The sequence below is a fragment of the Candoia aspera genome, chromosome 3, assembly GCF_035149785.1.
Source record: "Candoia aspera isolate rCanAsp1 chromosome 3, rCanAsp1.hap2, whole genome shotgun sequence".
Classification (NCBI taxonomy): Eukaryota; Metazoa; Chordata; class Lepidosauria; order Squamata; family Boidae; genus Candoia; species Candoia aspera.
In genome coordinates this window covers 53,531,930-53,553,259 of record NC_086155.1, presented here as the reverse complement: position 1 = coordinate 53,553,259, position 21,330 = coordinate 53,531,930, and the positions used below count along the sequence as shown (strand labels likewise).

The 21,330-nt window shown below is 41.9% G+C and overlaps 1 protein-coding gene across 1 annotated transcript in view; it reads right to left on the bottom strand.

The window, feature by feature from the left end:
- The window catches only part of CPNE5 (copine 5), a 147,771-nt gene that overhangs the window by 10,173 nt on the left and 116,268 nt on the right, over nt 1–21,330 (bottom strand). Inside the window, exons 13-18 of the mRNA XM_063297694.1 lie at nt 19,355–19,408; nt 18,287–18,348; nt 6,184–6,230; nt 4,507–4,688; nt 3,207–3,334; nt 1,541–1,643 (exon numbers count right to left, since the gene is read on the bottom strand). Coding sequence (XP_063153764.1) covers nt 1,541–1,643; nt 3,207–3,334; nt 4,507–4,688; nt 6,184–6,230; nt 18,287–18,348; nt 19,355–19,408 — 576 coding nt within the window. The remainder of the gene's footprint in view (nt 1–1,540; nt 1,644–3,206; nt 3,335–4,506; nt 4,689–6,183; nt 6,231–18,286; nt 18,349–19,354; nt 19,409–21,330) is intronic.

Sequence of the window (21,330 nt, the reverse complement as noted above, 5' to 3'; positions counted from 1 at the left end):
TGGGGGGAGATTGGACCCAGAAGCAAATACTTGCATAACAAGAAGCGTTGTTTATTCATACAGTCCAGCTGATCTCCAAATCCCCTCTGGGAAGCCTGAGTTTAAAGTTCATTGGCGCCATGGGAAGAGGAGCTTTGGGCAAGTAATTTTTCTTCTTCCCTCCCATCATTTGTGAAAAGGGAAGAAACCGCTGATGTGGCACAAGGATTAAAAGGGCAGGCTGGAAAAAGCCTGTGGTGACCCCTTTCATGCTCCCACAGCATACTGAGGGCCACATTCCAAACCTTGGCAAGGCCAGGATCCATTTGGGGTGGGTAGTTTTAAGGAGTGAAAAAAGTGCTTTAAACCTTTGCTTACAACCCCTATTTGGCATCCTAAACTTGATCCCAACCTCAACCAAAATAAAAAAGAAGGGCTAAGAATTCAGACCTCATCCATGATGCAGTCCACAGGCATCCCTTGGGCTTCTTGCCCTCCTGCTATATGATTTGAGGCTGACTGCTTTTACTCTGCTTTGGCACCCCATGGATTAGATAACACTAAATTATTTGGTAGAATGAAGCATGGGGAATCTGTGGGCTTCCAGATGTTGCTGAACAGCAGCCTCAGCTAGCATGACCAGTAGAAGTGGATGTTGTAGTTGAGCATCATCTGGAAGGCTACAGATTTCCCACTCCTAGTGGAAGGATTACTGAGATAATCATGTAATGCACTGGGCATTCTATGGCAAGATTCACACATTAGTTAAGACCTAATGTGTTGAGTTTGGGCTTAGCTTGATGTCCAAACCCATCCATTTTGGTTTGTAAACAGTGGCTTCTTTCTTGTAGGTTAGCATTACGTGTGAATGAGGCATATGAATTCTAAGTAGTGGCCTCGGAAGGATCTTGTTGCTTTTGTCAGAATAAGGGAAGAGTGTCATGCCACAAGCTTGATCTCTTTGGAGCATGTGTGCAACATCACAACACATGTAAGAAAGGGGCAAGGCTTGTTCTGTGATACCACAATGCTGCTTTTGTCAGTATGACCCCTTTTCCCTTTCCTGTGGATGCCACCAATCCTAAATCTGATTAGAAATGCTGCATTAATAATAGGATGGAAGCAAAAACCAGCTGTTTGGGAGAAAGAATATATACACAAAATCACAGAACTGGAAAAGACCATTTAGTACAGTAAGGCCAAGCCTTGCTCAGTACAGGAATTCAAATGAAAGCATTCCTGACAAATGTCTGTCCTGTCTCTGCTTGAAAACATCCATCTGCACTTCTCAGGGTCTCCCATACGTAGCTAAAGAGGCAGCTGTTATGATTCCACTTAGGGAACATCCAGTGGATTTACAATAGGGAAAACAATAGTATGCTTTGGCTGCAAGATTATACCTCTTTCTGTGGCTAAGAGTAAATTCCAGGTGCTTAGCTTACTAATATGTTATGCTGCTGAACTGGAGCCATTTTCTCCCACCCTGGCACATACAGGAACATGTCTGCTTGTTTTACAAAGCTGAAATCAGAATGCAACATCACCCATGTGAGCTACTCACATTGACAATTGCTTCTTTTGTCTGAGCCATGTCTGATATCACACCATCTGTGATGATGAGCAAAACAAAATACTGGGAGCCATCCTGCTCAGCTGAGGCATATCTGAATTGGGAGGAAATAAAATTGAATACAGGAAGATACAAGTTCCTAGTGGACCTCTGAATCCCGAACTGAAAAATCCCACATCCTGAACACAAATGGTGCAGTTAGCTGGAATTAAATTGTAATACTACAAGCACTAGTAGAAAGAATTCGTTTCTCAAAAAAACTGTTCACCGCACCTTCTCCTATTTCCCTCTCTTAGATATTTCTCAAGGCTCCTGGGAAGGTTTGAAGGAGACAGGTCGTGTGATTGAAGGAAAGGGGAAGTAGTGTAGGAATCAGGAGGGTCAGTAGGATCCTGGGTATTATGAAACAGATTTGCATATGTGTTACGTGTGATGGGTAGTGTGTATATACTGGATGCTCATGATGGTTGAGGGATGGGCTTGGGTCATATTAGGAAGGATGTAAGAAAGGGAATGTTGTTTGCTTCCAGGATGATGCACTGGGAAATAAACTGGGACTGTGAAAGGCAGGGGAAGCTACAGTGAGCCGATGGGTAGACCACTGCAGGAAAAGGAGGACCTGCATATTTATGTAGGCTCTTTCTTGTTCTTCTGTTGCCCAGTCCTGGTCCTGGGAGGCTAAATTGCTGGGGGTCTTGTTCTCTGTTTGCTGCTGGAAAACATCAGGTCAGTGCACAACAAGGATGCACTGATCTATGACGTAGTGACAGATGTCTGTGCTAACCAGGCATATATTGCTGAGACCTGGCTGGGCCCTGATAGGGATATGGCCATCAGAAATGTGCCCATCAAGTACTGCAGCAGCAGTGATGCCAGGGAGTGGGGGTGGGGTGGAGGGCAGGGGTGGGGGGCTGTGGTAGCATGTGAGATGCTTGCAGTGATGAGGAGCACCACCTTGGACATAGTTAGATTGCAAGTGCCTTTGTGTGGAATTGAGTAGCAAAGACAAGCTTGGGTTGCTGATGGTATACAGACCATCTAAATGCTGAGTACCAGCCCTCCACTAATTCCTGGATGTTGTCTTGGGGCTGGTGTTAAGAGTTCCCAAAGCTTCTTGGGTGATTTGAACCCTACACGCCCTGGGGGAGAATCCAATATAGCTTCATGGTTTCCGAGACAATCATGGGCTTGTCACACAAAAATGGGGCCACAATACATATGGGTGGGCATGTTTGACTCAGTCTTTGTTTAGGAGCAGATGAGATGTGATCTGAAAAGAGGACAATGACACCTGCCCTGGTCATAGTCAAATCTCTTGCCTATCAAACTGCGTATCACGGTCATTATGGACCTCCACATGGCCCAATTGTTTTTTGGAGTGCAGATTGGCTTCTGGCAAGTGCATCTGTGTAACTGTGACCACTTCCAATTCAGAGTTGTCTTCCTTTTTTGTGAATATGGGATGTGTTCTGTCACTTGGCTATGCTCCGTTCTGTATTGCAATCCTAATAAATACAAATCCATTGAAACTGTCAGTTTATGTGGCTTTTAGCTTGCAAAAATGAATGGTATGAATTTGTGTGCCTGCTTTATGAAGGCTGGCAAGAAGCTTCCAATGTCATGCTTTATGAAGTACTTTGTACTTGTGTGGACCTACCTAGCCACATGGTTAACCACCGGTGCAAAGTTAGTTGGCCCATAGAGCTGCACAGTCTTGAGGCTCTGGTGATATGCTTCGAGGATTCCTTCTATTCCACTACAGTGAGGATTGTCAGAGTTGCCATTCTGCAATAGAGAAATGGAGACACAACTAAAGGGAATCTCCAGGCTGAGGCTACATCTTAACCATCATCTTCCTTTGGCTGCTTTAATCCTTCCACCTGCCTCTAAACATCCCTTTCAGCTAACAATGTGCAACAACAAAGATAAAAATGCTAGGCAGCAGGACAGCTATCTATGAATAAAAGGTTTCTTTAAAAACCCCAGGATAAAAATTTATGTCAAGACAGCTGAGCAGCTTGGCTTCCTTCTTAAAAGAAAGGGCCCATGACTGCTCCAGATCAGGATTTTATTGAGACAGATTAGGAGCTTCACGGCCCTCTACTGTAGACTTGATCCATGACTGGATGTATTTCTTGCAATGTGTATCCTACCTCTGTCCCCACATGCTAGATCACACCACAAGCATGTATTTTTGAGTATGCAATATGAAAAGACAAAACTGCTAGCTATGTCTTTAAAGTAATGCATGGCTGGATCCTTAGATTTATCATGAATGAAGGTTCTTCTCCTGGCTGCAAGCACAGATGAAGAAGATGCAACTGAAGCTGCCTCTCTGGGGTTTAGAGGGATAGCAATGGTAGCAAAGACATTTCCTCTTGGATCTAGGGTTCATGCTGATTTTACAGAGACACCAACATTTAAAAAACACCCCACACACATTGCTTCTTTTGTTACTATAACCCTCATTTCCTCAAGGCTTTAACTCAGGAGTAGGGAATCTCTGACCTCCAGATGTTGGTGAGGTCAGAACTGTAATACTCAGCTGAGGCTGCTGAAAGTTGTAGTTAGCAAGATCTGGAGGCCCACAGAACTTTTTTTGTAGGTAAATTCCAAACTCCTTGAAGAATCAGGCCATGGCTAAGGGAAGCAAGACTACACAGTGCCAGCCTATTCATTTTACCTAGGAGCAAGAACAAATAAACAGTGTAGAAAATAGGGCTTATTCCCCAGTCGATGTGTTTAGGACTGCAGCTTGAAAGATTAAATTGATTCTGCTGTCAATGAAGCAAAGTCTCTGCTGACAGGATTATATGGCATTTTGCTCCCTCCAGAAAAGGCATCACAGAATGTGACACATTAGACTCCTCTGTCTGACACTTGATCTGATTTGAAGCAAAGTGTCCCTCAGGAGCTGTTTTTGAATGCTGGCATGACTCAAAGGGAAGTGTCAGTACCAAGGGGAACTCATGAGACACACGCCCATCGGGGGGAATCTTGGCTCCAAACCCAAGCGCTGGGAACATTTTATCACTGTCATAGTCCTGGATGATCTCCCCAACAGCCTTCAGTGCCATAGCGTATGCATTGAGCTGGTATGGATTCATATAATGGAGGGAGGTAGACTGAGAAGGATTGCCTGCAGAAAATGAAAGAGAGAGAGAAGGAACAGTTGTTGGTTCACTGCCTGGGAGCCAGTTGCATTGATGAGGTTTGCTTAAAGTCAACAAAAGAACCAGCCTCCTTATCTGGAGTGCCCTAATTATGAACCTCTCCCCAAGGAGCTTCACTTGATGCTACTACATTAGCTTTTAGAACAGCAATCACAACATTTTTATCCTCTCAAGCACTTCAGTGGTTGATATTTTAAGTACTGCACTGAAAGGATGCTATATTTTAAATACAGAAACTGGAATTTGCATTGCTGTTTTAATTAGTACTGAACCTGTTATTTATTTTTATTGCTCTACTGTGCATATCCTACTGATTTCAATATTACACAGGTCCATATACAAATGCTTTAAACAATTAAAACACACCAGGCCAATTATACACACGTTATATATTTGAATCGTCATACAATCTCTACAGTAACCTGCAGTTATTTTCAGTTGCCTTCAGACACCACCAAGTAAAATAGTCTGTACAGTGCAGTCATTCTATCTTTTCCACGTTACCAACTTTCTATAGGAAGAAGAAAAAAAAAAAAAGATAGCCTAGAAGTTAGAAGAGCTAGAAATCATCGTCTGGACATCTAATAAAATTTCACGAAAGATACAGCATGGTGGCATAGTAAGTCTTACTATAGTGAAATACTCTTGAATCTGCTAAGAATTCAGAGATCTTATCTACAAGTAGATACGCATTGTGTGTATGCACGAAAGAGAGCATTAGCCTGTTTATGCAGCTAAAATTAGGAAAGCTCTTGGCAATGATTTTCCAAGGCACACATTCCCATCTTTTACATATGTATATGCAACATCGGTCAGTCTTGCTCACCTCTTTTAGTTTTGTCCTTGAAATAAATCCAGTTCACTAAAATCAGTACAACAGGAGGCCACATTCTTGTCTAAAGTGAATTGAGCCTGATTTTTACAGCAAAAAATGATTACCAATGAGAGAAGCTGGTCTTGCCTTTTTCCTTATTATCTCACCACATCCTTCCATGCTTCCTAACTGGGGCTTGCTTCCAGCATGAAATATTTTGCTTTTTCATTTGATACTGAATAAGCTAATAAGACCCACCTTTACAGGGCAGGCAAAGCAATCTGACCTTATGTTACAAAGCTCAAAATTAAAGAAGAATCAGCTTCAGAGGTTTCCATGAGGTTAGAAGAGGCATGCAAGATCAGATCACTCCCCTGAGAGGAAAGGGAGAAGGTCGACATATTCAATAACCCCTTAGACAGCTTTTCTGAGGTCACCTTAGGTTATGATCTAATGAATGCCTTCCTGGGGAGAGCTGCCATTGAACATAATGGGCACTTTTATGCAATATGCTTAGGCTTAAGATTTAATTACTTTAATAAAAGTATAATGCTCCAATTTTATTTTTTAAACATTGGTAAACTGTATAAGCAAAGAACAAATTTAATACAAAACATGCTAACAAAAATGAATAAACCAAAACTTACCATTGGAAGCTGTGAAGTCAATGGCCACTGTAAAATTGATCTGTGTCCTGGAATAAAACAATCACAATATCATCATTTAGGCTGGTAAACTATAAAATATTTATTCCAGAACTTTTGAGAGAAATGAAATTCCAGAGTTGTTTGGAACTTGACTTCCTCGTCTTTCTTTTTTCCTTCAACTGTTATTCATCCCAAAAATTTGTGTTTATAATAATTGATTAGTATAAGACTTAATTTTTTAATCTCTTTCTCTAAGTAGGACTCAAGGGGAAAAAACCAGATTGTGCTACTGTAAGCTTACAATGTTTCTCAGATATGGTTGACATGCTGTTTGTGTGCCATTAATGTCTGTACTATTTATTTATATAAAGAGAACATTTATAGGAAGTTCATAAGAGGAATCTGTCATCAAGGAAAACCATACAGACAAGAATTTTTAATGATGATGTTAGTCAAGTTAAGGTGCAGAATGAGCTGAGACTGATGAATGCAAACAAAAACAAAAATTTCCTCAGATATGTTTGGAATAAAAGAAAGAGAAAAAAGAATCAGTATGTCAGCTGCTTATTTAAGATGTAAGATGCTAACTGGTAACAAAGAAAAAACAGAACTACTCAACTCTTATTTTGGCTCTATCTTTTCCAACAAGGGAGCATATATTCCAAACAGCAACAAAGAAGATTGCTCTAGGGTCCCTCTTGGATGGACCAGACTGAAGCTGGAGACTGGTAGTATGAGAAGTGCTAGATGAAATGCATCCTAGGATAGTGAAGGAACTTGCTGACAGTCTGGTTGAACATACTGTATATGTGCAATCTTTGAGAAACTCTGGAGAATGGATGTAGTGCCAAATGAATGGAGGAAGACTCATGTTGTCTCTATCTTCAAAAAGGGAGAAATGGAGAATTCAGGGAACTATACCTATCAGTCTGATGTTGATTTTAGAGCACATCATAAAGTAATCCATCTGTAAGCACCTTGGAAACAATATGATGCTTACAAGAAGTCAGCACAGACTTGTCAAGAATAAATCTTGCCAGAGATTGTGGGAATGCTATAGACATAATCCACAATGCTGTAGGCATAATACCACTATGGTATTTGTCTGAGCAAGGATAGGGTTAGTGGGTCTCCCCAGCAGATCCATGCAATGCCAGTGAGCATGGCAATTAGTTCACTGGGTGAAAGGTGGAGGATGCTTAGCACCTCATGTAATTGGCCCTGCAGCTGGTAGTTTAGCTTTTTCAGCCAAATGTGTTAAACCTCCCTGTGGATTTTCCATTTCAGTCTGGGAAGCTGTAGTTTGGAGAATTGGGGGTAGGGTGGAGAATAAGGCAGAGCATGCACATTCTTGGAAGTAACACCTGAAGGAGGAATTATTAGCCATTAATGTAAAAACAAAAAAAAATGATCCATGAGGGATGATTTCGCAGATGGCATTATGCAGGATAGAGTAGTTTGGAAGGGAGAGAGTTTTGAATGGAGGGGAGCTTGTATGAGGATATGGAGGACTGAGAGGAGATGGGTGATGCTGGATGGGAAGATATTGACTGAGGAGGGATGAAGTACTGAGAGAGGACAGGAGAAAGAGGACCAGACCCAATGCTGACCTGGAGTGTAAGGTGGTGTCAGTTAGTCCCTGGCCAGTGGTGAAGTCAGAAAGGAAGGAAAAAAGATGATGGCTTCCTCCCAAGCTGTGGCTGTTGGTGGATGAAAGGACAGTATAGGAGTTGCCCCTGTGGATTTGGTGGCCATTGCATTGCCAGTGGGAGAAGACTGGAGGAGAAAGTAGGGCCCACACGGTAGAAGGTGTTTCAGCAGACATTGGTGAGAGGGATTGAAGCTGGGATAAAGACAGGAGGATGGGTGGCAGGGAAGACCCAGGACGGAAGTTAGAATAGGTGAAATTCTGGAAAGGCTCCAATGGAGGTTCCTGGAGGATAATTCCCATGGCGTTATCTGGAGGCTGCAGATTGAAGACTGGACTTATTGGTGGATCCTGCATTAGGACTTTGATACTATGCTTCCTAAGTGGGAAACAGGTTGTAAAGTGAGAGAAAGGGTAGAAAGAACTTTGCCCCCATATAGAGCAAATAGAGCCCTGGAAAACTGGGGTCTCTGTGAAAAGTGGGTTTAGAGGGAAGGTTAGGGCAAGTGGACATGAGTAAGCCTAAGTGACTGTAAGAGTGTGGCTGGAAGATTATGTTGGTTGTGTGTGTGATTAGATTGGTGGGCCAAAACTAAAAAAAGATACAAGGATGGCAAATGATGAATAGGACACTGAGGGGAGCTTGACTATGAAGCTGAGGGAAAAGGAAATATGGGCCACACACGATGGACAGAGGGAAATAAGACAGGGGGCACTGGGTAGACCAATCCAGAAGTTGGAGCCTCACATTCATGAGGTGCAGTTTAACCCAATTGCTTCAATCCTGGCCCTAAGTGGTCAACGTAATGAGCACCTTGAACTCAAGTTGCTGCTGGAAAATGTGAGGCCTATGCTGATTAAGACCACATTTGGACATGTAGACTTGGCATGCATTGAGATGTGATTGTGCAGTAATGGGGATGTAGGTCTATCAGAAACCAGTGCTTCTGGCTCTCAGGTCCTGCAGCAACTATGGCTCCAAGGTCAAGGGAGTAGACTTGGAATGTCGAAGCCTCTTTGGGACCTGGTAGGCACACACTACATCTGGTTTTTACTTTGCAGCAAATGAGACATTATCTGAATATAGAGGGCATATCTATCTGCTGTGGTCAGATTACTTTCTGGTCAGGCTGCAGATCTTGTTCACCATGGGCCACTGTGAGGGCAGTAGACTGATTAAGACAGTCAACCCCAGTGATATGATGGATCCTGAAAGTTTCCTGGGCATACTTGGGGAATTTCTTGATGATTTGGTGGGCAATTCTAGTTAATCTCTGATACAAGGAGACAACCAGAATGCTAAACAGGATTGTTTCTGTGAGGCCTCTTTCCAGTTGCTGTTCTTGAATGGCATCCTGGTTTTCAGAGGAGCTGGGAAAGAAAGTGACTGAAAAAATGTCTAGTGCAAGCATGGCATAAGACCAAAAATGAATATGACCCACCACTGGTATGTACCCAGGTTGAGGACTACCTAACAGCAATAAGAGTGGTAAAAATTGTGTACTTCACTCTCATTGCATCTGCAGATTCCCATCTGGAAGTCCTGTTCAAAGGGAAGGATGGGTGGGCAGGCAAAGTGCTTCAACCAGAGGTTTCTTTGCAGATAAAGTCACTTGTGTTCACTCAGGCCTGGACATCACTTGTGGAAAGCTGATAGATACCGGGTGTAATGGTTGCCTATTCTAAAACACTATCAGACTCATGAGCAGGAATTCAAAGATATCTGATTTATTAAAGAATAGTATGCAGGATCACAGAGAAAGCTGAGAATGATAAAAGCGCGCCAAATGCAAACTAAAAACCCTCAGTGCAAATGAAATCCCTCCCCCCGTAGAATCTTCCCAAGTTCACAATCCCAGGTGCTCCTAACAGCTTCTGATAGTCTGCGGGAAAAGTCTTTGAAAAGAGAACATAACCCAAACACATTCCATTGTAATGAACACAGATACAGAGCTTGGTACAAGGTTTCACAGCAGCTCCCTCCCAAACAGAAACGCACATCAGCGCCATGGCATGTGAAACGTTACGATGTATACTATACATTGAAACAATGAACATGACACTGGGGGACAGAGTTTTGCATCAATACTTGGGATTATTTTCATCTTGTGGAACCTGAGGAAGTGGATAGGGTGCTCTGTAGCATGGGCTCTGCCACCTGTGAATTGGACCCATATTCCATCTTCCTTCTTTGGGCAACAGGGTAGGGTATGTGAACCTGGATTTGCGAGGTTTAATGCCCCTTTGCCTTGAAAAAAGTGATACATACCCCTTCTTGAAGATATTATCTTTCAGTCAAGTCATATTGAACAACTTCTGCCTAGTTTTAACACTTCAATTGGGGGAAAGGTTGTTGAAAAGGTGGTAGAGAATAAGATATAAAGGATCCTAAAGAAAGTTGATTATTTAGATCCCTTCCAGTCAGAATTCAGGCCCAGATATACAGCGATACCAGCACTGGTCTCTTGAATGAATGACCTTTATCAAGATCTGGATAGAGATGAGTGCTTCCTTCCTGGTCCTACTGACCTTCTTGGCAGTGTTTGATACCATAATTGACTGTATCCTTCTAGACTGCCTGTGAGGGTTAGGGAGTTAGAGGTGCTATTCTAGAGTGGTTTCACTTCTACATGAGTGGTGATTTCAGTTGACAGTCACAGGTAAGGAGCAACTGAAGCCATGATTGCTTCAATGTGCAATATCACAAGGCTCAGTCCTCTCCCCTATATTATTCAACATCTATGTGAAACTGCTGGGAGTGGTCAACCATCAGTTTGAGGTGAAGTGCCATTGTATGCTGATGATACATAATTGTACATCAGTATTCTAGGCTGGGCAGGACATGCTTTGGAAATCTTGAACCAGTCCCTGGAGGCTGCGAGAGACTAGATGGGGAGAAACAAGCTCACATGAAGCATTAGCAGGATGGAGATGCTCCTCATCCATAAGCATCTAGGTTTTCCAAGAACATCAGTTCTGGCTGCTGAAGATGGAGTTGTGCTCCTCTTGAAGGAGCAGATTTGTGATCAGGTCCTTCTGGATTCATAGCTCCTGCTAGAATAACAGGCTGGGGGCCTTGCCCAGCTTAGGCTGGTGCATCTGTTATGGTCTACCCTGGACTGAGAAGACTTGGCGATGTAACTTATCCTTTATCACCATGTGGCTGGATTACTGCAATGTGCTTTCATGGTGCTATCAACCCAGAAGCTATGGCTGGTATAGGATGTGGCAGCCAAACTGTTAGCAAGTGAAGTTCACTACTGCAGTGAATACTGATTTTGTAATCGCTGCACAGCCTGCCATCAGGTTTCCAGGCTCAATTTAAAGTATGGGTTATTACCTATAAAGCCCTACAGGTATATCGTTGTATCAGGGTCTGTGCTATCCAATGGGATTCCGTCTGTCCTGCACAGACATCTCGTAAGCACCTGCTGAGAAATCCACCTCAGAGAGAAGAAGGAAAGGAGGCCTTCTCAATGGTTGCCCTCATTCTGTGGAATAATCAGCCTCCTGGGGTGGGCTTGACCCTATTCTTCTGAGATTCAGGAAGGCATTGAAACTCATGCTTTCTAAAAGACATTTGACACCTATCTATGAATGGTGGCCTTCAATTATGTTTACATTGATTTTATAATGATTTAAATGGGGATGCTGACAGGTTTTTATGCCAGCTTTTTTGTAAATTGCCCTAAATCCTGCAAAATAGTAGCATAAAAGTGCAATGCAATGAAATGAAGACCGACTTCATTGCTGTCAGTGTTGGCTATTAATAATTCAATCTCTTTTCTTTGTCCAAGAGTTCTTATGAATCAGGGCAACTCTGGGTTCCGCAGCCTATCTTGGTAGATGAGGAATAGGGGTTTAAATGACAGTGAACATTAGTGCCATTAAAATGGAAGACTGAAAAAGCTGTCTGCAGACACTTCTCTGGCAGCCTTCTCAGATGAGGTTCCAAATCTGTCATTTCCTACCCTCCATCAATAGCAATTGCTCCCATGACAGGCCTTTCCTTCAGATGTCATACAAGCCTTCAAGGAAAGAATGCAGCTGTCAGTAAGATAACATTTTAAATGCCGTGTAGATAGGCAAAGACCAGGCCAAAGGGAAAGGCCTTTTGTTTGGCTGCTCTGGAGATACATCCAAATTAGAACTAGCACCAGCCAGGGAAATACTTTCAACTCTAGAAGAGAGCACAAAGATGTAACTATCTCTGGCTGTGCAAAACTGAGACCCCAAAGATCCATTTCTTCAATCGGTGGCATCTGAATTTGCCTAAATGATCAATCAGAAGCCCAAAGGCTAAGTGGAAAGGCCAAAGGACACTCCTCATTTGTGTTTATTTCCATATTACCTTTGAGCTTGGAGATGTAGCAAATCCAGTAACTAATAAAGGAAATCTGTAAAACTTAAAACCCAAGTCATAAGAGAGAAAGAAACTGCATAGACAGCAAATTGCTCTCCAGGCCTTAAGCACTAGCTAAGACTTCACACAGCCTGCTGAGCCCAAAACAAACCACATCATGGCACAGCATATTGCTTGAACCAGGGTAGTAAGAAATCACCAGACAAGCTTGGTTGAGGAGCCCTCCTGGGAAGCTCACTTGACTTCTACCAAGAAAGAAAACAGACTCAAGGAAAGGAAAGGAATAATAACTATGATATTAAACTGAATATCTTTCTTGTGAGTTGAGAGGACCTTAAGGGAAGTTGGGCAAATACAGTGAATGAGAAGAAATGTGTTGAATTACTAGCATGAGAAAAGTGACAGATTTATGAGTTTCAAACTTACTAACATATTTCAGAGAACTTGTGCTGGTTGCCAAAGACCATTCAAGGTCCACTTTAATATTGAATAAATCTAAGAAATCTCTTCAGCCTTTAATGAATCTACATCTTGTTCTTTTAGGATTCCTTCTGAGAAGTTAATAATGGATTAATAACCTGTTGGTTGTTAAATGTTCTGAATGTGCTTGGATTGATTTCTAGAGCCTAGTGCCTCTCAAAAGCCACAAATTGAGCTCTGATGAATTCTTCTGTGTTTGGACATTTGCACATGGAGAATGCTGGGTTTTTATGGACCAAGAATGGCTGGTAGATATATCAGCTAAAATACTCTTGGCCACAAGCAACAAGCCCTGTGCCTAATTTCCAAATAAAAGCCAGTTCTCAGCTCTATATAGAAAACAACAACAAAACAGTAGCAAAGGGGAAAATATCTGTCAGATTTAGGGAACTGTAAGGATTGCAGAAATTCAAAACAACTATACGCAAAAGACTTGAAAAGTAGAGGCCTGCAGATCAGCCCAATCAAGACTTCGCTTCCTAAGTGACCATGAAATTGTGACTGCTGTTAGTTAGGGAATGGAGCATCTTTAACATGAGGTCCCCATACTGCAACATGTTGTTGCAGCATCCCTTCACATTGCCTACCCCAGATGCATTAGGATGGAAGAAAATCTGGTTAGAATTTTAAACTAAACAATCTAATTTGCACTTCCCAGACTAAGTATGACAGTCATCCTTCAAGCAGTGCACATCTAATTTTAGTTAGTATAATACAGTTCTCAACACCAAAGCTGCATACCAAAATGTGCATGCTATGGAAGACCATCTACTAAATGCATTTGTTAGGAAAAGCTGCAGTGTTAGTAAATGGATGGGAAAACTGATGAATGGGAAAAGTGAACAAAAGAGACATTTGATTAAATATATGAAAAATTACACAGACTGAATATAAACAGATTTTTCTAGTGAGAACTGGCTGTGATGATTCAGTGGTTGGAAGGCAAAAGGGATTCTGGCTGAGAGAAAAGTCTATCAGCAAAAAAAATCTCTCCCAGTTGTGGAATTCATTTGAGCTTCCTTCTTCAAAATGACTTTGGACATTAAGAGGCTATTCTTCATTTTTTTCTGTTGCAGGTTGCAAGAGAAACAGGAAGTAATATAGCTACATTATATAAGATGAACAGAGAAAACAGTACTGACTCAGCCTCTCCTGATGTACCATATTCCTCATTTTTTACATGTCTGCAATCCTCTGTTACCTTATGTTTTAAGGTTCTCACCCAAAGCTTGTTTTATCTAAGACAAGTTTTTATTCTTAGATCTAATAAATTAGGCACTGGACCAAAAGCTCTGTGTTATATCCTCTCACACTGTCCCAAATACAAATGGGTCCTCTTGCCTTAGTTTGCATATTTTGATACTAATCTTGTATCTTGAAGCCCATTAACATCAGACTAAGATCCCCTTTTAGCAGGCACTCTCTATGCATGGCAAAATCTGAATCCAACCCAGTGTGTTTTCAACAACTTTATTTTGATGTTCTTGTGTAACTGTTCCACTTTCTAAAAAATAGATAATCTGCTCACCACAGTTGGGCAAGGATTTCAGATCTTCTGTAACCAACAATTTTCTTTCCAGTGTTCATCTGAATAATTTATCAGTAATAAACAGGCACAATTCAAATCAGGAGGAAAAGCCATTTGTTACACTCACATAATCAGGGGAATCTATCTATCTAGTTCACTTTCTGTTTTATTATCACAATATTCCATGCACTAAGCTTTTTGGAAAGATGGTGGACAAAATGTTATAACAAATATGACAATATAGAGATGTATCTGATACTTGAGCTCAACAAACCTTGTCCAGATGTTTAGTTGCATGAATAGCAGGCATGTGTAAAGTTTTAAATCATAAATAGCTCAATGGTTGCTCTCCTGTGGCATTTTAGAGTTGTATATTTGGCAAGAAAATAGCAAATAACTACCGTACGTCAGAGAGTTGCAGCATGTTTCCTGATCAGTTCCAGTTACCCTGATACAAGCTAAATTTCATATTGAAACAAAATGGAAAATATTTCTCAGATAATATGCTGGGTAACAGCTTACCCAGTTATCTGGGAGCAGTTTGATCCTGTTGGACCTGAGGAAGTGGACAGGATCCTACAGACAGTAAATGCCACCACATGTCATCTAGACCCATGTCCCTCCTGGCTGGTAAAAGCAGCCCGGGAGGTGACATGTGGTTGGGTCCATGTGATGGCTAATATATCCTTGGGAGAGGGGGTGTTCCCGGCTACCTTTAAAGAGGCATTGGTGCACCCCCTCCTCAAGAAGCCATCACTGGACCCTACTGTTCTGGACAATTTTCGTCCAGTCTCCCACCTTCACTTTTTGGGGAGGGTGGTTGAGAAAGTGATGGCTTTGCAGCTTCAGAGGGTTCTGGAGGAAATGGATTATCTAGACCCCTTCCAGTCAGGTTTCAGGCCTGGTTATGGGACAGAAACGGCATTGGTCGCACTTATGGATGATCTCTGGCGGGAGAGGGATGGGGGCAGTGCATCCATCCTCGCTCTCCTTGATCTCTCAGCAGCTTTCGATACCATCGACCATGGTATCCTTTTGGGGCAGCTCAGGGAGTTGGGGGTGGGCAGCGTGGTCTTGCTCTGGTTCACCTCCTTCTTCTAGGGCTTGTCCCAGTCAGTGGTGATAGGAAGCTAGAGATCTGACTCTCGGCCCCTTCTTTGTGGGGTGCCACAGGGTTTGGTACTCTCTCCGCTCCTTTTCAACATCTACATGAAACCGCTGGGTGAGATCATCCGCCACCACGGGGTGAGGTATCATCAATATGCTAATGATACTCAATTGTACATCTCCATCCCGGGTGAGGTAAGTGATGCTGTGACTGCCCTCTTGCGGTGTCTGGGGGCTGTGGGGGTCTGGATGGGGAACAACAGGCTGCAACTGAACCCTGGTAAGATGGAGTGGCTGTGGGTTAATAGTTCTTCCGTATCTGGGACATTATCATTTCTGGTTCTGGATGGGGTTGCACTGCTCCAGACAGACCCGGTGCATAATCTGGGGGTCCTCCTGGACTCACGGCTCCTGCTCAAAGAACAGGTGGCAGCCGTGGCCAGGAGAGCCTTCGCGCAGCTATGTGCGGTGCACCAGTTACACCCTTTCCTGGATCGGGAGGCCCTTTGAACAGTCACTCATACCCTTGTTATCTCTCATATAGACTATTGAAATGCACTCTACATGGGGCTACCCTTGAAAAGTATCCAGAAGCTTCAGCTGGTCCAGAATGCAGCCGTGCGGGCTGTTTTTGGTGCCCCTAGAAGGGCACATGTAACACCGCTGCTGCGCGAGCTGCACTGGGTGCCAGTTTGCTTCTAGGTCCAATTCAAGGTGTTGATTATCACCTTTAAAGCCCTACATGGCATGCGGCCAGGTTACCTGAGGGACCGTCTCTTCCCCATTACATCAGCCTGTCCCACCCAATCGTGCAGAGAGGGCATGCTGCAGACCCCGTTTCTAAGACAACTTCGTTTGGCGGGGTCCAGGAAGTGGGCCTTCTCTGCAGTAGTGCCCACCCTGTGGAACATGCTGCCCCCGGAGGTGAGATTGGCCCCATCATTCCTGGCCTTTTGGAGGAGTCTGAAGACCTGGCTCTGCCGCCTCGCTTGGAGCGGAGAGGGGAATAGATCTACATGGGGATGGCTGCTATAGACCACTCCTCCCACACTTGGACTGTTTTAGATTCTTTTGCCACTTGGACTTCTTTATTTTTTTACTCTTATGTATATTATTTATTACTGTAATTTTATATTGTATATTTTATTCATTGTATGATTGTTGTTTTAATTGATTACTGTCATGTCCCCCGTTGCGATGTATACATACATCACAACGGGGAACATGCCTTTCCGGTGAAGGGGAGGGGGGAGGAAAGAATCAGTGCTAATCCCATAAGCACTGAAAGACAATACAGATAAAGGACAAAGGAGCCATACCTTTGCCCTGACCCGGGAAGCCATCATCCTATCTCCCTGACATCTCTGCATTACCACGGGGGACACACCTGCTCCGGACACAGGAAGAGGACAGAGGTAATCAGCGCTAATCCCCCTGATCGCCCATCGAGACTCCGGAATCGCCCCCTGATCGCCCATCGAGACTCCGGGTTCACTGTCAGACAGGACTTTGGGACAATGGGGGTGGGGAAAGATCAGGTCCGCACCGCGGGTATTTACTGGCTACCGCGCACGCCATGTGCTCATTCCTGTCTTTCTCCATGTCTGCATTCTATTCTTAATAAACCAGATATCCTTAGCCCTGGCTAGTGAGCCTGTGTTTTTTCTGAATAAGGCAACCATCACAATTACTGTAAATTGCCAGAGTCCCCCGAAGGGAGGAGATGGGCAGGGACAAATTAGATAAATAAAATAAATGAACAAATAAACAGTTCAACCAGGAGGTTTATGCTGTTTCTGCATTATCAAAATAGAACAAGACCAATTACCACCCAACTCAAATTGAAATCTTGTGTGTCTAGTCCTTAACACTATGCCATCAGCCCAAGGCTTCATGGTGTTGGTTAAATCCTTATCATCACTCTCTAATCTCACAACATAATTTTATAATGAAATACAAGAATCACCTGTTGCATTTCCATGTCACCTGAGACCAGCATAATTGGGTTATTAAAGCATCACATGAACAAGAATCATCTGGTGCACAGCTTGGTCATTTCTATTTGCATCTTCTCTTTGGGGAAATAAACCAAGTAAAGGGAGCTTTATACTGGGAGCCATCTTTTGGAACTTGGGACCACAACCCCAGTGATGCCAATGATATCATCAGAGGGGTCGGGGATAAAAAATCTTGGCCTGTTTTGTTCTGTTTTGTGCGTGTGGATTTGGGTTGGTGGCTCAAAGGTGGAAATGGGAGCATTTCACAAAGCTGGAACCTTCTGCTTGCATTCCTATCCCTATTTCTCTTTTTTTAGTTGAAAATCATACTGCCAAACTTTGGCCATTTTGATGCCATCCTTTGGCAGCATGATTTGGGTCTACCTTCTGAGGATTTTGGAGAATTTAAAGGGTTTGTTTGGCTTCTTGGAGGCTTGATAGACCATTTCCACTGCTTCTTTAGGTATTTTCATGCCCCAAATTATACAACTGAAAAGTTATCATTTTGCACTCTGTTTTGGCAGTGGAATTTTTGGATATTTTAGGGGATGTAAATGGGGTGCCAGACTCACTAAATCTGTAGCTGGCTGTGGCTTGCCACCAAGGAACATTTTGAACCCAGAATTATAATTATGCATTCTCAAACAAACCAGAACTCATAAACTAACAATGAACCTTCCTTTATAGCTTTTAAAACTAATCCTGCTTTATTTGGCATTTTAAACCTAATTCTGGTTTCAGAAATCACACAAAGTTACACCCTCTTAAAGATCTTGAAAACAGAAGAGCAAACTAACAGCAGTAATTTACATGATTTATTAAATCTTTTATTTGTTTGTTTTGGATGAAGTACAATTCCATCCCAGTTAGACTGCAGCTCTAAACTCAGGTTGGTAGGTATATGTACTGTATACCTACCAACAGTCTGTCCCATGCTGTCTGGGTTAAGTTTCAGTGTTTTAGAAAGAGAGACCACCTACCCTCCTTTGATGTAGTCTAGAAACGTATGTTCTGATTCGGTGGCAAACGAGAGCAATGTTACCTTGAAAAGGAAGAAACAGGATTAATGTCACACAAAGCACCATGAAGTAATTGTTACTGGTGCAGGAGCATCTGGTGCTATTGATGGTTTACAGTCATGTCCAAGACCACCCCATCTTCAGTCTATTGACTTTCAACAATGGCCAGTCCAATAGGTTGCCAAAGCCCTGTTTTCTAAGATTACCAGACTTGGGTTGCAAAAATCCAGAAGAAACATTTATTTCTTTACTGAAGATCTGAACTCAGACTCACGAGAACAGAATAGTCGTGATAGTTGCCCAGTAAAGTCCCAGTAGAGAATCTCTCATAAGTACAGTGACCATATTTTTTTGGAAAAAAATAAAGGACAAACCTGAAAAAGGGACAAATCTGAAAGAGGTTCATATGGATAAAAAAAATCAATTGTTTATAACTTTGCTTTACAAAGGAAAATTCAAGAGCAAAACCAAGAAAAACTTTACAAAAACATATATTCCAATAAAAATATCTAAAATCAAACAGTATATGTAAATTTATTTTAAAAAGACAATTCAATTTTCATATTTTTCACATGAATGACAGACTGTACATATGTGGTACCATTTGTACAGTAAAAGCATTTTTCTTTGCATGGAGGAATTAACATTGATTCAAAATAATTTCTAAAATGTTCATTTACTCTGTGTTAAAATTTTTATCAATAGAGTTCTCTCTGCCTTTGATTAAAATCAGATTGTGCGATTTTCTACTATTTTAATTGTAGAATCCTGGATGCAGGACTGAAAGCCAACTGTTTTTATTGGCCATTGCTCTGGCGGGTATATTGTGTAATACAACTGCTGGAACAAACAACACCGGTAGTCATATATTATTTGCTGTTCAGTTTACATCAACATATGCAATTTGCTGCCCACAGACTTCCTATAGCTGAGGCTCAAAGAAAAAAGAAATCCCAACTTCAAAATTACTCAAGTGACACATTGGGGAAGTGTTTTAATACATCAAGTAATGTTTATTTTGTTACTCACTGTTCCTGAATTAGCATATTTCTTTTTCTTCATTTTCTTTTTGGGATTTATCACCTGAGAGAAAGAACAAGAAAAATTATGCTGATATAAACATCTCGATGAGACATTTGGTCTGGCCTAGCCTGTAATGTATAGTACAAGCAGCAGATGCACTCCTGGTGTTTATTTATACAAATCCCATCTATGTACATGGCACTTTGTAGAGGGATAGCAGAAAACGAAGTAAAAGATGTAACGCTGCCCCAAGGAGTTTAAAAATTCTATTTAAACAAAAAGGAAGTCTAAGACTGAAGAGGCAAGGGGGGAAAGTAGAGAGGCCCAGAGAACAAGAAGTGGATATACTGTAAACAACTTTACTTGCAAACCATCTGGCTTCTGCTTTAGTTTCATGTGATAGTTTTATTTCAGCAGTGCAGAGAGCAGGGGGTTAAGCCAAAACTGTCCACGAACAGACACTTTTGAGAAAGGATATGAAGAATTTAGCTTTTTTTGTTCATCCTTGCAACCACTCCATTGAGTTGCTCATTGTCATTCACCTTGTACCAATGAGGATGGAAACTGAGACACACATTAAAGTTCTAAAGCCAAGGAGAAGGTGAAGCTGTGCCTCCTGGGGTCCCAAATCATTTAGTCAACAGATCTTTCTAAAGGCAGTGCTGAATGGTAGCAGGGGTAACTCCTGACATGCCAAATATGAAATATGAATGAAATCAGCTGCAACATTGTACATGTGCTATAGCACTGCATTACAATGTACTTGGTACCTACAGCCATCCAATCCTTTATCCCACTCACACCTACCACATTTTCTCAATCTGTTTTTATGCCATGAATAGCCCATGATCTCCCCCCACCTCAGGTTTTAGTCTTATCACACCATGAACACCCATGATATCCGGCAATGAAGCCTGCACCCAGCACACGACTGGCTGCCAACACATGCTGCAGTATCAGGGCATTCTGAGCATCTTTCCTCAAAATTTCATGGGCTGCTACAGATCAGGTGATACGTATGCCACACAGCCTGACGAAAATATGGCACTAGGTACAGAATTAACCTTCCTCAGACACTTATGCTTATTTTCACTGCTCCTTCATTTGTTTTAATTAAAGGAATATTTATTCTCTGGCGGGGCAGTTGTTCTACAAATGTTTAGCCAACAGCTGTTCAATCTTAGCAGCTGGTAATGCAGCTGCATAAGGCTTCTGGTGGTTGGGAATGGGGTGAAAGTGCCCTGCTTGCCCTCTCCTCAAAGCCAGAATAAATTCTTCAATGCAGTAAAAAGTAAAGGAAAAAAAAGAGTAAGATTAAAAGTAATGTTATTAAAGATTAAAAATAATGTATTCATATTAGGAAACTCAGATTTCCTTGGTAAAAGATTTGGATTATTCTGATGCAGAAGGTTAATTTTTAGCACAAAGTACACACCAGACTGCTACCATCTCAGAGGTTATGGCACTATTCTGGGGGCCAAGCAGTCCTTCTGCTTCATTCAACTGATCATCAAGCTATTAGAATTATTAGATGCTTTGATGCAAGACCCAACATTCAAACAAACTGGGTTTTTCCTTCTGTTCCAGATCAGAAATGTCTCCTAGGATATAATCCATGCAAATGCAGTCATGGAATAGGAAATTATTTGAATTTAATGAAAAATAACTGAAAATGCAAAGTAAATATGCTGTGTAATATAGTACTGTAAATGACCATAGGAAGTGTACAAATTCAACTTCCTTCAAATGGAAGATTATTGAAATATGACAGTTCTAAGTTTAAAAGAAAATATTTCATTATCAAATTCTAAATGAACCATTCTGAGAGAGCACTTTTCCTACTTGCCAGGCAGAATTTTGATAAACGAGTGTACTGTAGACTTAAAATTGGAAACACAAATGCAAGGTAAATCCAGTTTTGAGGGATCATTAGAAAGAAATTTGAAAATAAAGCTGCCACCATGTTTTTATACCAGTCTACA